The 13699-nt window shown below is 46.6% G+C and overlaps 1 protein-coding gene across 2 annotated transcripts in view; it reads right to left on the minus strand.

The window, feature by feature from the left end:
- The window catches only part of ptprr (protein tyrosine phosphatase receptor type R), a 72020-nt gene that overhangs the window by 32858 nt on the left and 25463 nt on the right, over positions 1-13699 (minus strand). The window contains exons 3-6 of one of the 2 annotated variants that reach the window (XM_018756095.2): positions 12592-12705; positions 11907-12056; positions 8071-8181; positions 3790-4070 (exon numbers count right to left, since the gene is read on the minus strand). In XM_018756095.2, the coding sequence (XP_018611611.1) occupies positions 3790-4070; positions 8071-8181; positions 11907-12056; positions 12592-12705 (656 nt within the window). Of the gene's footprint in view, positions 1-3789; positions 4071-8070; positions 8182-8318; positions 9680-11906; positions 12057-12591; positions 12706-13699 lie in introns of those variants that run through there. The other variant, XM_018756093.2, reaches the window with a different exon arrangement.

The raw sequence follows: 13699 nt of genomic DNA on the forward strand, positions 1-13699 counted from the left end.
TGCATGTTGACATGGTGCCCACCACAGGGAAGCTGTAATTCTTCATTTATTTTGATGAATAACTTTGAAACTGATAAAACTCAATCTATTATTGTAAGAGATGAAAAAAGGGGCTTTGTGTAAACGGTGAGATCACAGCGTGTGATCGCAAAGAAGATGAGACATGAACGGATGTGCGAGTCTCCTGGTTTGACCCAAGGTTCACCCTCACACCCTTGATCCCCTAAGAATACGACTGGAAAGCTGCAGAAGGGGCAGCTGTGCACTGTGGCGGCGGCACTCGTGACACTCCTTCATTGTACTGCTTAACCTCTACTTGCCAAGGCTCTTTGGAAAGGCTTCAGAAGCGAAGGGTGCGGTCAACAGCCCATCCAGCTGAGCTTCCTGTTGCCATGGGAACGGGGTATGTTTGACCACTGTGGTTTCCTCTGAAGCGCTGGCCAGCAGCGACCCAGAACAATACTGCTCAGGATCCTGAAAAAGTAGCAGTAAATGTGACAGAACTTTCTTCTACCGAGAAGTTACTTTATATTATTACAGCAATATACAGTAGTGTTTTATTCTGTAATTTACCCATTCACATAGGTGCTGGCTTGGAGTACAGCGGCTCCAAGGCAGCAACTGTGGCCATAGCTCCATTTAACCAGGTGTCTCTAAACAGTGGACTACTGGTTAGAGCAGTTGCTGTGTTAGGTTGTTAGTTCCAAATCCCACTTTCTGCTGTAGTATCTTTGATCAAGGCACTGAGCCCGAATTGCTCCACTAAAAATTACCCAGCTGTATAAGTGTGTAAATAATTTTAAGTAGAATAGTACGCAAGTATCACGTTGAGAGTGGTCATGGACAAGCCATAATCTGTGTGTGTTCACAATCAACGTTCTACAAGTGAAGTGTCTGCATTCAGCCCACAAGCTCACATCTTATGGCATCCCAGTAAATGTAGTAGTTAAAAAAAAAAAATGTTTCAGTGGGTAAGGGTGTATTTTTGTGACATCCATTAGTTTGATTCATACATAGTGTACAGAGACATTAAAAAATGGAGAGGAAATACTGCAATCCATAATACCCCTATAACATCCACTTCTTTATACCCCTAGAGTGATTTCCTTCTGAAGCATCATGGTACAATTGTACCCTGCTGCCAGCGAAAGATATTAAATTAATCGTTAGAATAAAAACAAAATGTAGAGACTAAAAGTCATTGAAACTTAAGCGGCTGTGCAGCAGGTGAATTCGCGACAGTTCACTCATACAGCAAGTGCGCATTCAGAGACAGTGAAATGATTCGGACAGGTGGCCCACCCACAAATCGCAGGCCATGCGCATGGAATGGAATGACTGAAGGGACCTCCAGGTGGCAGTCTTGTCCCGTACCAGACCGAATGGAGAACTAACTGACCATCACTTGTCACGGCCTTCACGTTTTTATCCATTTTTCAAATCACGGCTCCAATCTCAGTTGTACCGCAATTTCAGGCCGTTGCTTGGAGCTTTACCACCCTGGCTGTGGTAATCAACCAGTAGCAAAGTTCCTTCATCCTACTTGACTCTCTATCAGCACATGATGAGACCTCAGAGACTCTGGGAGGGTGCACTCTCCGGCCAAGCGGTTTCTTGAGCATGTGCAACCAGCCAAGGATGGTCAGCGTAAAAAAGGGGACCTCGCCTTCGTTCCGTGGTAAAAAAGAGAACTTCGCTTTCATTCCGTGGTAAAAAAGGCCATCTCACTTTCGTTCGGTGATACTCCCATGTCACCATGATCTAACCAGCTCGATGTGGAGGACACCCCGGGGCACCTTAGCTGCCTCTCAATCCCTTAATGGGGTTGAGGGCTACAAAGGCGCCTGATCTGCCCCTGTAATCCTCCTGGCATCAACACTGCAGTGTTAACTGTGAAAATTTAGGGCCTTCTGATCCCCCCTCCCCCTCCAGTGATGCTTGCCGAGCAGTGACAGTGTTACACGCCTCTCTCTGGTGATTTGGTCCATTTTTTCCCAATGATGGTGCCCCCATTCATGCTCTGCCCTATCAGCCACCTCAGCGAAAATGGATTACGCTTCTCCACATGATGAACAAAGTGCACGGTAATCTCTGTATGGAACACACAGCAGACACACAATCATCGTTCATATCTGGGTGCACCGTAATATTTTGTGCAGCCATAATAAATGAAAGCGTAAGAAAAAATGAAGGAAAAGGTATGAAATGTCACATGATGCTGCTGGCCAAGAGGCACTGAAATGAACCGGCAGCCGTGGCGATGTGTAGGAGGTCCAGTGGCTGCCGGGATTTAAATTACTGTAACATGTCCTACAGTGGACAGTAATAGTGGAAACTGAGGCCCTCAGAGAAAAGCCTTCTCTCAATTACATCTGCATAATGCTTTTTATTAGAACCAGTGATCCCCCTCCAAGCATTAACACACACACACACACTTTCTGAACTACTTGTCCCATATGGGGTTGCGGGGAACCAGAGCCTAACCCGGCAACACAGGGTATAAGGCTGGAGGGGACACACCCAGGATGGGACGCCAATCCGTCACAAGGCACCTCAAGCGGGACTCGAACCCCAGGGCCACCGGAGAGCAGGACCCAGTTCAACCCACTGCGCCACTGCGCCACCAGGCCCCCCTAAGCATTAACACTTGACACCTATGTGAAGAATCTGCTGTCACAGCTGTTTTACCACTGTCATAAAAGTGTAAACATGCTAAATGTAGAGATAACATTGGATTTTACTGTCATATCATGTCTCATAAAACGCTGTACAGTATTTCAAACAAATAATTTTACTAAAACTGAATTACAAATTACAGTTCATTACTCACACACACATTGCATGAAACCGCTCATCCCGAGCAGGGTCGCGGCGAACCGGAGCCTAACCTGGTAACACAGGGCACAATATAATACAGTATAGACTACATTACTATTCAATTTTCACATGAGAAACATGGAAAGGTAAAAATAAAATGAAGAATTTATGTTAATTTTTTTCAATAGTCATTTTCCCTACTCTTACCCTCCTACCTAGAAATCCTTACGGGAGAGGAAAACAATTTCATTTTTGAAATCATGCATAAATTATGTCAAACTCCACCTGCTAGAACGCAAATATTGTTGAGAAAGTTCCAGACATATCTGAATGGTTTCTTCATTTCACTCTTCCAGAATCTTTATAATATTTATGTAATAGAGCAGTTCAAGATAAATGCAATTTTTTGCAATTGCTACAACCACTTGTCCCAAGCGGAGTCGCGGCGAGCCGGAGCCTAACCCGGCAACACAAGGCCGAAGGGAGAGGGGACACACCTACAATAGGACACCAGTCTCTCGCAAGGCGCCCCAAGCAGGACTCGAACCCCAGACCTGCCACACAGTGGGTACAGGCCAAACCCTCTGCGTCACCACAAGATAAATGCTTTCACAGAAAATATTTAATGTTTATAATATTGATAAGTGCACACACACTTTATGCAATGTCTACGTGGTCAAATATATGCATTAGCGCAACACAGTGAAGTGAGGAAATTTACCAAGAGGCCAAATCCAAGCATGTCACCTTTGTGCTCCTTATGACATCATGAGCAGAAGTGATGTCAGATCTCAGTGGTCCTGGTACAGTAGTTCCCCTCCACCCCCGAATAAAACACAGTGAAAGTCCACGTGCCTCTTTGGATGCCACCTCATGCTCTGAAGCAGAGGTAAAGGGTTCTAAAACCACATGCCAGCTGGTGCCCTGTGTTCCCTGTAGGTTGCCACTGAAGCCCCCTGGGCCTGACCTTACCTCTCTTGGAGGCCAGCGGTAGGCTTCATCCTGAAGGGGGAGGGGCTGGCAGAGAGGGCGGGCTTCGCCTCAGGGGCTGGCGGGCATGGGGTGCTCCGGGGTTCAGCAGGGCAGACGCTGATGGGCTTGGTCACCGGCTCGACTCTCACCATGCTGGTGGTGGGTTTGGCCTGGGGTGGTGGGGCGTGTACAGGGATGGGGGACAGGTGGACGTCCCGCCCGGGGGGTTCCTTGAACTGCCGGTCTGAGAGTTCAACCTTCTCCTTCAGTCTGTACAAGACCTGCAGCAGTGGGAGGAATCACAGGAGGAATTAGGGAATCTAATAGAAAAGCGTTTCCACGGCAACCTCACTTGACAAATACACCTCGATACTCAGCAAGGCAAATGTTTACAGACTAGCTGAAAACACTAATCGCTCTTACCAGCATGTCTCTTGCACATTTTAACCAACTGGGAGAACAATAAATATGCCTCATTTAACATTTATTTTATCAGGGGCGATTTTATACACAATTTCTGATCAGCCTGACTGAATTTGCCCACTCTATTAGGGTAATCCCCCTTTCCACTTTCATAATCTGCCCTACAGAATGTGTAATCTGGGGGGGGGGGTATACTACAACACAGTAACAATAGCAATAATACAAGGAGGGAGGAAAAAAAAGGGGTAATTTTAACTGCAGCAGTTTAGTGCAAGTATCTTGGTGAGGAACGCTACATTTACATTTACATGTATTCATTTAACAGATACTTTTCTCCAGAGCATGAAAATACAATGTGTGCATCACATTAGCAGGAAGAGACACTTAGATGCAGATGTGTGATTTTTAAGTGCATTTAGTTTGTTTCTTTCCACCATATGAACTGATGTTCATCACACGAGTAGCTACATAAAACTCAGAATATCGACGATTCCTGATCACCTTCCTACAATTTTTTTTTTTTGGCGATACGCACACATTTACGTTACGTTACGGGAGTAGCTGTGTAAAGGCTTGTCTGAGCATGATCTTAAAATTATAGCGCATGACCATTTACACCTTACGTGAACTTAAGAGATCATGGGCGAAATGAGTCTGGAAGAGGTGAGTTTTCAGACCCTTTTTAAATGTGGACAGACTTTCACTACACAGTTTTACTACATCACAAGCAGGGATTCGAACCCGGGTGCTTTGAGGGCAAGGCAACAGCTCTAACCAGCATGATACCCATTGACTTGTTTAGGGTTTACCTTACATATTCCATTATAAACTGACATTAAGGGGGACATCGGGCAGCTGGTAATGTAGTGGCTTGAGCTGCTGCCTTTGGACCCACAATTTCTGACCTGAACTCTTGAACTCTGCAAAGCACCGTACTCATGTTAATATTGTCCATGGCAAATGGTCAGGGGAAGACCAGGTACCCTCTTATTACCTGCATAAATCTCTCACTCCCAGTTCCTCAACGCTGAGGAGGAATTGGGTGAAGCGAGCTGTACTGTACTGTATGAGCAGTGTACAAAAGTGTACATTACAGCTACACAACAGCGGCTGCGGTGCCACTGAGAGCCACTGTGTTGGTGAAAATATGACACCGACAATTAGTCATCACAAAGAGAACAGTTGCGTAATGGCCACACATTTGTGCTTCATTTGCATGTTTTTTGGGCAGGGAAACAAGTTCAGGAGACAACGGTGGCTATGCAGCGGAGACATAAAAGAGAGATGGGGCAGCACCGTGTACGTGATTTCCGGTGGAGGTGGACGGAGCCCAGGCAGGACTAGGAAAGGTGGCGCTCGGTCTCAGCACTGGCTCCATGACCCCAACCCTTGTCCTGCGCATGCATGAGCAGACATTACTGGTGTGTTTCTAACCGCCTTTTGCAATGTGGATATGAGGTGAAACCACTTCGAGAAGTGCACTGGTTACTAGTACATTAGGAGGGCTCCGCTACAGGACTAGTCTCCCTCCAAATAGGGAACATCTGTGGAGGCATCGGAGGGCAGCAGGGAGTGCAGTGGTTAACATCCCAGGCTAATGGAAGGGTCCTGCTGTGTGTCCTGTTGCTACTAACCTCATTTACTCCGGTAAAAAAAGGCAGTGGGTAAAGTTGGTGTACCTTTGGACAAAATGGCAACGACATTTTAAAGGTCCTTCATCGCTCTTGCCCTATTCAGTGTGTGGATTTGTATGTAACATTCACTCACCGCACTGACATTCCTCCCCAGAGCAACTGACAATGTTGAGCTGCCCACAATTATTTACACATTTACACAGCCAGGTAATTTTTAATGAAGACATTCAAAGCATCTTGCTCAAGGGTACTGCTGCAGGGAAATGGGATTTTAACCTACAACCTCCAAAGGTAGCAGTTCAAACCATTAAGCTACCAGGTTCCCTGTAAATATTCAGACACATTTGTCTCCTACAGACGTGGTAAAATCGTACGTTCATGGTAAATCCAGGGTGGGATGTGCGCAACACTAGGTTCTTCACAAAGACCAGCTTCGCAGGAGCACAGAGCAGCTCACATCAGCCCGTCTTAAGTCGCTGCAATGTAGGACAGAGATGACTTTTGAACCCTGCTTTCGGGCTCTCATACGTGCGCACTGCAGCCCAGGAGAGAGCTGTGTGCTTGTTTTCCAACATATGCCCATTGTACATGCATGCATTTCAAACATGGGTTCTCTATTATAACTACGTGAATTAAGTCATGGCAATTATATATGCTAAGAGTTTGGCATGTAGTGTAAAAATGGGTAAATAAGTTGCGTAGGAGAAGTATTAGCAAAAAGAATAAATGTTAAGGGTAAACTGACATGGTGATGGTTTACAGGTAGTTGTATACGACACAGCATAACAACCTGTATACACACTATACTGTATTATATAAAACTGCGTAGGAAAACATGCTAAAATAAGATTGAGGGCCACCGATTAAGAGATTTTTCTCCCCATCTTAATTTAAACATTCATAAGTAATGATGTAAAAGAAGCAACTAAAAGAAGCATAAGACTTCATTTCAGCTTACTGATTACATCACAGCCCCTCAGCCAATCACATTGCAGCTCACAAAGCTATTCAAAGACTGATGATGTCAGTGACTGCAGCTTTTAGCACGGGCTTACAACACCGTTCCTGACCAATCGGAAGTGCCGGTCACATTTGTGGAAAGCGTCACATTGTCGAACACGTGCCATCGCGGCCAATCCCGTTAAAACCGGAATCACACCTTAAGTATCACACCGGAGACGGCAGAAAACTAACACTGCAAATCCGAATTATTATAATGCACAATATCATGTAAACTTTTGTTGATTTTTGCTATAACTAAAACAACAGTTTGCGTATTTATCATCCAGAAAATGAAATGATAGGAGGTGAATATTCAAATTAAAAAAAAAAAAAAAAAAAAATTTTCCTGATGACCACACACACACACACACACACAAACACACACACATGCTGAAGCCACTTGTGCCAAACGGGGTCGCGGCGAGCCGGAACCTAACCCAGCAACACAGGGCGCAAGGCTGGAGGGGGAGGGGACACACCCAGAACGGGACGCCAGTCCATCGCAAGGCACCCCAAGCGGGACTCAAACCCCTGACCTGTCAGAGAGCAGGACCCGGCCAAACCCGCTGCGTCACCGTGCCCTCTCCTGATGACCAGTATAATCCAATTTAAAGTGGTCACACTGCTTTTCAAAAAAGCATCAGCAAAACGATAGTATGCGTCCTATTGTTCTTTCAGCAGAAAGGCATGAGATCAATAAATGCTACTAAGGCAATTTAATACAATGCATCAACAATGCATTTAAACACCATACTTGGTTGTACCTCCAGCATGTGCGTAATGTGATGTGTACGCACGCACGCACTCATAACCGGAGACCGAAACGGAGGGTGGCATCCATGTAACACTGGAACTTGAGCGGCAGGGGCGTTTCCAAACTCACACCCATGACAGGCCATTGTACTGTGCACCATTATTTCTAGCACAGCGTGTGCTGCTGTGTAAAGTCCTCACTGAATTCTGGTTGAGCAGATTCAGCACATAATTAATCTAATTCACAGGAGTAGCAGGTGCAGCATGGGGGTGGGGAGGGGGAGGATATTTAAAGCCACCATCTCAGCCCCAATGACGATACTTCCTCTCGCGTAGAAGCAGGGCTCTCCGGTGAGATAACTGCCTCGATATCGACCGAGTAAACACGGCCAGCCCACAAGGTTCTTTGTACGACGCCTATCCGTCACAGCGCTTCGGTGCGTTGACAGAAAGGAGAGGGGCCACTTACCATCAAACAAGTAACGACGATGATGAAGATGGTGAGGAAGATGACCACAGCGTAGAATCCCTCCTTGGTCCACACATTGTCCCTCTCGTGCTGCCCCTGCAACACGTTCTTCTGGAAAGGGAGGGGGGTCAATGGACAGATGCACAAGGGAGAAGAGACTGGTAAGAACCAGTCCCTCAGCGCCATCACAAAGCCCCCTCCCTCAACCATCCATCGTGGAAACCCCCTCCCAGCTCCGCCTCACTCACCTGCAGCAGGCCTGGCCAGCCCACCTCCGACAGCCCCGAGAGCCAATCCAGCCACACGCAGCTGAGCTCCCCGTCCCTCATGTGCCCAGCCCGTCTGGGTGTTTGTTCGCGCCCGTACCCGTGCCCCCCGAGGCTGCCTGGAAACCTGGGCCGTTCCGCTGTGAAGAATGCTCTGCCAGGTGAGAGGTGTGCAGAGCCGCTCTGCAAGCGTACACTGAAAGGGCTTGGGAGCCTGGCCCCGCCCATGGCCCCACCCACAGCCCCTCCCACCAACCCACCCACATTCTGTAGCCCTGCCTGCTCCCTCATCTCATTCTCTGCCGGATCTGCCTCAAACCGGTGTCTGTCGAGGTGAGAGTGGAGAAAGGAGTGACACACGCCAGCCGGGAGCCCTGGAGAGGAAAGAGGGCTGGGATGTGGAGCGTCCGGGGTGCCATCGAGATGGGCTGCCTTCTCAAAATGATGTAGCGGAGCCGCCAATCGCAGATGGAGGCGGAGACAGGGAATCCCCAGGTGCGGTGTCTTGCAGCACGGAGAGCAAGAACAACGGCACTGGATCGGACTGCCACGAGAACGGGCGGCTCCTGTCAGTTCGGGCCACGGGTACGAATCTCTGGCTGCCAACAGAGGTCGATTAGCCATTTGGAGGCAGTCCTGTGGCCCATAAATCCCCATTAGTGTTCCGCGCAGAGCAAGGGCAGAAGGAAAGTGAGGTTGAAATGAGCTTATTTTTGACCGTAGAAAAGAAAGAAGGGAAAAAGCCGGGCACTAAGCGTAATGTCATCAAAGCACCACGTGTACAGCCTGGAATATCGCTCCCCCAGGCCACGTAAAACTGGGCGGATCGGTCGCAACCGAAAAGCACGGGCCGGAGATTTTAGCTGCTTCGGCTCAATTGCTGAATTTAGCAGAAGTCATTGCGAGTCCTCTAATTGGGACGTTTAGTTATGCATGTGGGAGGATTAGCTGTGATTAGTTTCTGTCCAAACTGATGAAGTACCCTGGGGCGGGGGGCACAGAATACGGATGTGTGCAAAGACAAAGGAGACCTTAATCGCAGAGCGGTGCAGCACTTGAACGGAACCAAGAGTGGCTTTAAGTGTTGCCCATTTATCAGTCGCCATTATTCCTGACACTCAGAGTCGGGGGAACGCCATCTTTGCTGGTGCACGGTGAAATACTTAATTTGTACCACACAGGAACCTGAAACCAACGCGAATTCTTCAGCTACGCAATCAAACCGATAGCCTAAGCATATGGGCTGGACTGTATTCATAGCCATACTGAAGGAGTCCAGCGATTGCATCACTTTATTATGAGGCATTTCTTACTCAGCCTAATTTCACAGAAAAAGAAAGAAAGTGCTTAGCTGTCCCTTGATGCATTGTGCTGAAGAGGGATTCAGGTTTGATTAATCCTGCTTTGTCTGCATTGGCAGACCATGGCTCTCGCAATGGCTTCTGCATCCTCCAGCCAAACACGTCATTAATGCTGTCATCCCAATACTCTTTATTTCACAATCACAGTGAAATTGGGGTCAGCAAAGGCACCTGTGATTATAAAGCCAAGGTTGACCTCATAGCTACTGGGGCTTTTTGTTTGCAGTGCCACTGGGAACCAAGAGGATGGGCATAGCACAATAACACCATGGGCAAGTTGTTCAAAACACAAGTCAACAATTATTTTCAGTGATACGTCGAAATCCCTGTTGTCTTTACAGTCTCATTGAAAGCAAAACTACGAGTGTTTCAAAAGGCTTGAAAGGCGTTACCTTGTGCATTGTTTTGTGAACAGCAAGAACGGGGTCATTCTCATGCCACCACATAGTGATAGAAAAATTAAAGCGAAAGCAATGTTGACACCTAAAATGGAATTTCCCCCTGTATAAAGTGCATTGTATTTAACAAAGTGAAGTTTACCTTTCCTGCTCTAAAGCAGTAGCATGTTGCCCTCTAATCCACCCATCTTCGTGACTTGATAAATCCATATGGCCCCAGACAGAACACTGTCCTCCACCATCTCTGCTCAGAAGGGTTCCAAAGGCAAACACTTTTTAGTTCTTGGTTTAAACCACAATGTTGTGACCTCCCTCTCTCCCTCAGAGCTGCTGAATCCTCTCAGCCTTCAAGAAGGGTCTACTATTATCAACGCTTTTGCCATATGAATCTCAACGCCACAGGCTGCTGCTTGCACTTCATTTACCAAACACTTCATTTACCAGACTTTTTGCTTGTGATTCCATTCAAGATCATCTGTATTTAAAATGTCCAGAAGTGAAAAAGTGAGTGTGGAAAACAGAAAGTGGAATGCAATAGATTTGGAATTTAAGGTCAAATAGTGCCGCATTAAAATAATGTACGTACTTACATTTTAATTTTTTTCTGTAAATTTTGTGAAATTAGCAAAAATATAAATCCTCTTATACAACATTGCATTTATTATATTACTTCATTTAGCTGACAATTTTCGCTAAAGCAACTTACACTGTTAACATACTTACAATTACTTACCCATTTATACAGCTGGGTAATTTTACTGGAGTAATTCAGGGTAAGTACCATGCTCAAGGATACTATAGCGGGAGGTTATAGCTGATCCTGTGACCTTTGGCTCCAAAGGCAGCAGTTCTAACCACTACACTACCAGCCAGCATTCATGCATGTTAACACACACACACACACACACACACACACACACACACACACACACACACACACACACACACACACACACACACACACACACATTTTCTGAACCGCTTGTCCCATACAGGGTCACGGGGAACCGGAGCCTACCCGGCAACACAGGGCGTAAGGCAGGAGGGGGAGGGGACACACCCAGAACGGGACGCCAGTCCGCCGCAAGGCACCCCAAGCGGGACTCGAACCTCAGACCCACCAGAGAGCAGGACCCGGTCCAACCCACTGTGCCACCGCGCCCCCCTGCATGTTAACAATAATTATTAATTAACATAATTATAACTCATGATTAACTGCGTCTTTCTGGTTTACGCATTCACGACTTCTAAAGTCAACTTATAACAAAGTCATGAGAACAGAAGTTCGCTGTAAGTCGAGGACCATCTGCATTCAACATATCTTGGGTTCATAAGCCCAAAAGGAGCATATGCAGTGGGCTATAAGAGATCAGTAAAGCTGGGCTACAAAGCGAAGATACAATGTGAGGGAACAAGAGGGCCCACAAGTTCAGTATTTTAAAGCAGATTTGACACTAGCAAAACCACACCCACCTGTCAAGAAGACAAGCGGCCTTTTCATTCTATTTTTGGAACCATAATGATGCCTTTTTAAAGCAAGCTCCCTCACGAAGACAAACTCATCTGAATCCATCTGCAAGTCAAGTGCTGGCCCCATGGACTGACAGTTCAATTCCTGTGACCCAGTGGCAATGAAACTGCCTGTGCACAATTTCATTGCCACTGGGTCACAGTATAAAGGATGAAGTATGTCTTACCCCTGAACACAACTACACGACACTGTCAGGTCTCAGGCAAGGAGCCTGTTGGTGAAAAAGATGATCTGGCTGTAAGACATTCTTAAAGGAGAGGCCACGAGCACCAGGACTGACCTCAGAGGTTACCCCGGTGACACCAAACTGGCCAAGACTCTGGTGAAGGACGTGGATGTTGAGAGAGCGGATGACCTCCTTCGAAGGGAGGGGCTCGCCCACGCCTGCTCCGTCCGGTGACACGTACAATTCGATGCCATTCTTCCTCTCCTGGGGAAGAAGGAGAGTGGCCAGGTTTGGAAGAGCCTTTACTCTGGGATACGACAAGGATCAGCCCATGCTTACCCAAATCTCACAGGTTTCTTCTTGTAAATGTCTAACTGGTCTGTTTTAATGAGATGTTTCCATGTGACAGCATGTGTGACAGCATGTGTGGCATTTCTAATTGGCCCTGTGCTGATGAGTAGATGGACCACTAAATGTAGTGGTTTGGGCAGTGGCTGCAAAGCAGGATCTATGATAAAAAGGTTCTGTGAGAGAATCTGCCGTTTAAGTACTGAACAAAGCACTTAATGTAGACCACTTCGACAACAAAACAGCCCAACGTATAAACCGAACGCAGTGGATGAAGGAGACGGCTCTCTATCATTTAACATAGACACACAGTGGTTAAAAGACATTAATAGAAGACTTGAGATTTCTTGCTGAGCCCTGGCTATAGTGAAACTGAAAAACACATATTCATTATCTCTCAAACGATTTCTATCATGTCTTTATTGCACGCTTGTATTCCAGGAGCTCTTACATTGAGGCTGTTGATATGCACTTGCTGAGGTGAGATGTCCAGGGCGGAGGCGACGCCCTCTCGGAAGGTGCGGAGCAAGGTTGTGTTCAGCTTGTGGACGTCCACCTGCAATACCTGGGGCGACAGATAACATAGTGTATCCATTTACATCTAAGTGCACAACATGGGCTTTTTGACGTAAACCAAACCACACACCTGAAAGCAAAAGAAAAAAATGACTGACTATGAAAGAACTACCTACCAAAAATGGCTTTCAGTCTGCAGATGGATTGCAACTGTACATCTAAACAAGGGCCAATATTAAACAAAACCCCCCCCCCAGACAAAGTACGTACAGGCATCTCTCATTGTTCCAATCCAATGCATTCCTAAGAATGGCACGGTGGCACAGCGAGTTGCGCTGCTATCTTACAGCGCCTGGGTGGTGTGAGAAAGATGTGGATTTGATCCCTTCTCAATCTGTGTGGAGCTTGCATGTTCTCCCCATGTCTGTGTTGGTTTAATCTGGGTGCTCTGGTTTCCTCCCACAGTTGAAAGACATGTTGTTCAGGTTCAGCCATAGTGTGTGTGAGTGACAGGGGGAGTGTGTTGTATGGATGATGTATGGATGAGTGACCCATTGTAAGTAGTGTATCTAGCAGTGTAAATCACCACGGTGAATAAGGTGTGTGGGCAGATAACACTAAATAGAGTTCATTAGACATTGCTTTGTTTGTTTGTTTCTGTTTGCTTGTGCCCGTCCTGGGTGTGTCCCCTCCCCCTTCGGCCTTATGCCCTGTGTTACCGGGTAGGCTCTGGTTCCCCGCGACCTTGTATGGGACAAGCGGCTCTGAAAATGTGTGTGTGTGTGTGTGTTTACTTGTGTATCTTATAATATTATGGGAAAAAAACTGGTAGGAGGGTTTCAGGATTTGTCTATGCTGTGATTTATGCACCTACTTGAACGATGAACCTCGGTGCAGCAAGTGGTAGGTAACAAACTAGGTTTGCTTGAGTCACATGTCTGCAGCTGTGTCTCTTTCTCTTAATGTAATGCATAAATTGTACTTTTGCTGAGATGTACATCACTTTGGACAAAAGCGTCTGCTAAATGAATAAACGCAAATGT

This window comes from Scleropages formosus, chromosome 24 (assembly GCF_900964775.1).
Source record: "Scleropages formosus chromosome 24, fSclFor1.1, whole genome shotgun sequence".
Taxonomy (NCBI): domain Eukaryota; kingdom Metazoa; phylum Chordata; class Actinopteri; order Osteoglossiformes; family Osteoglossidae; genus Scleropages; species Scleropages formosus.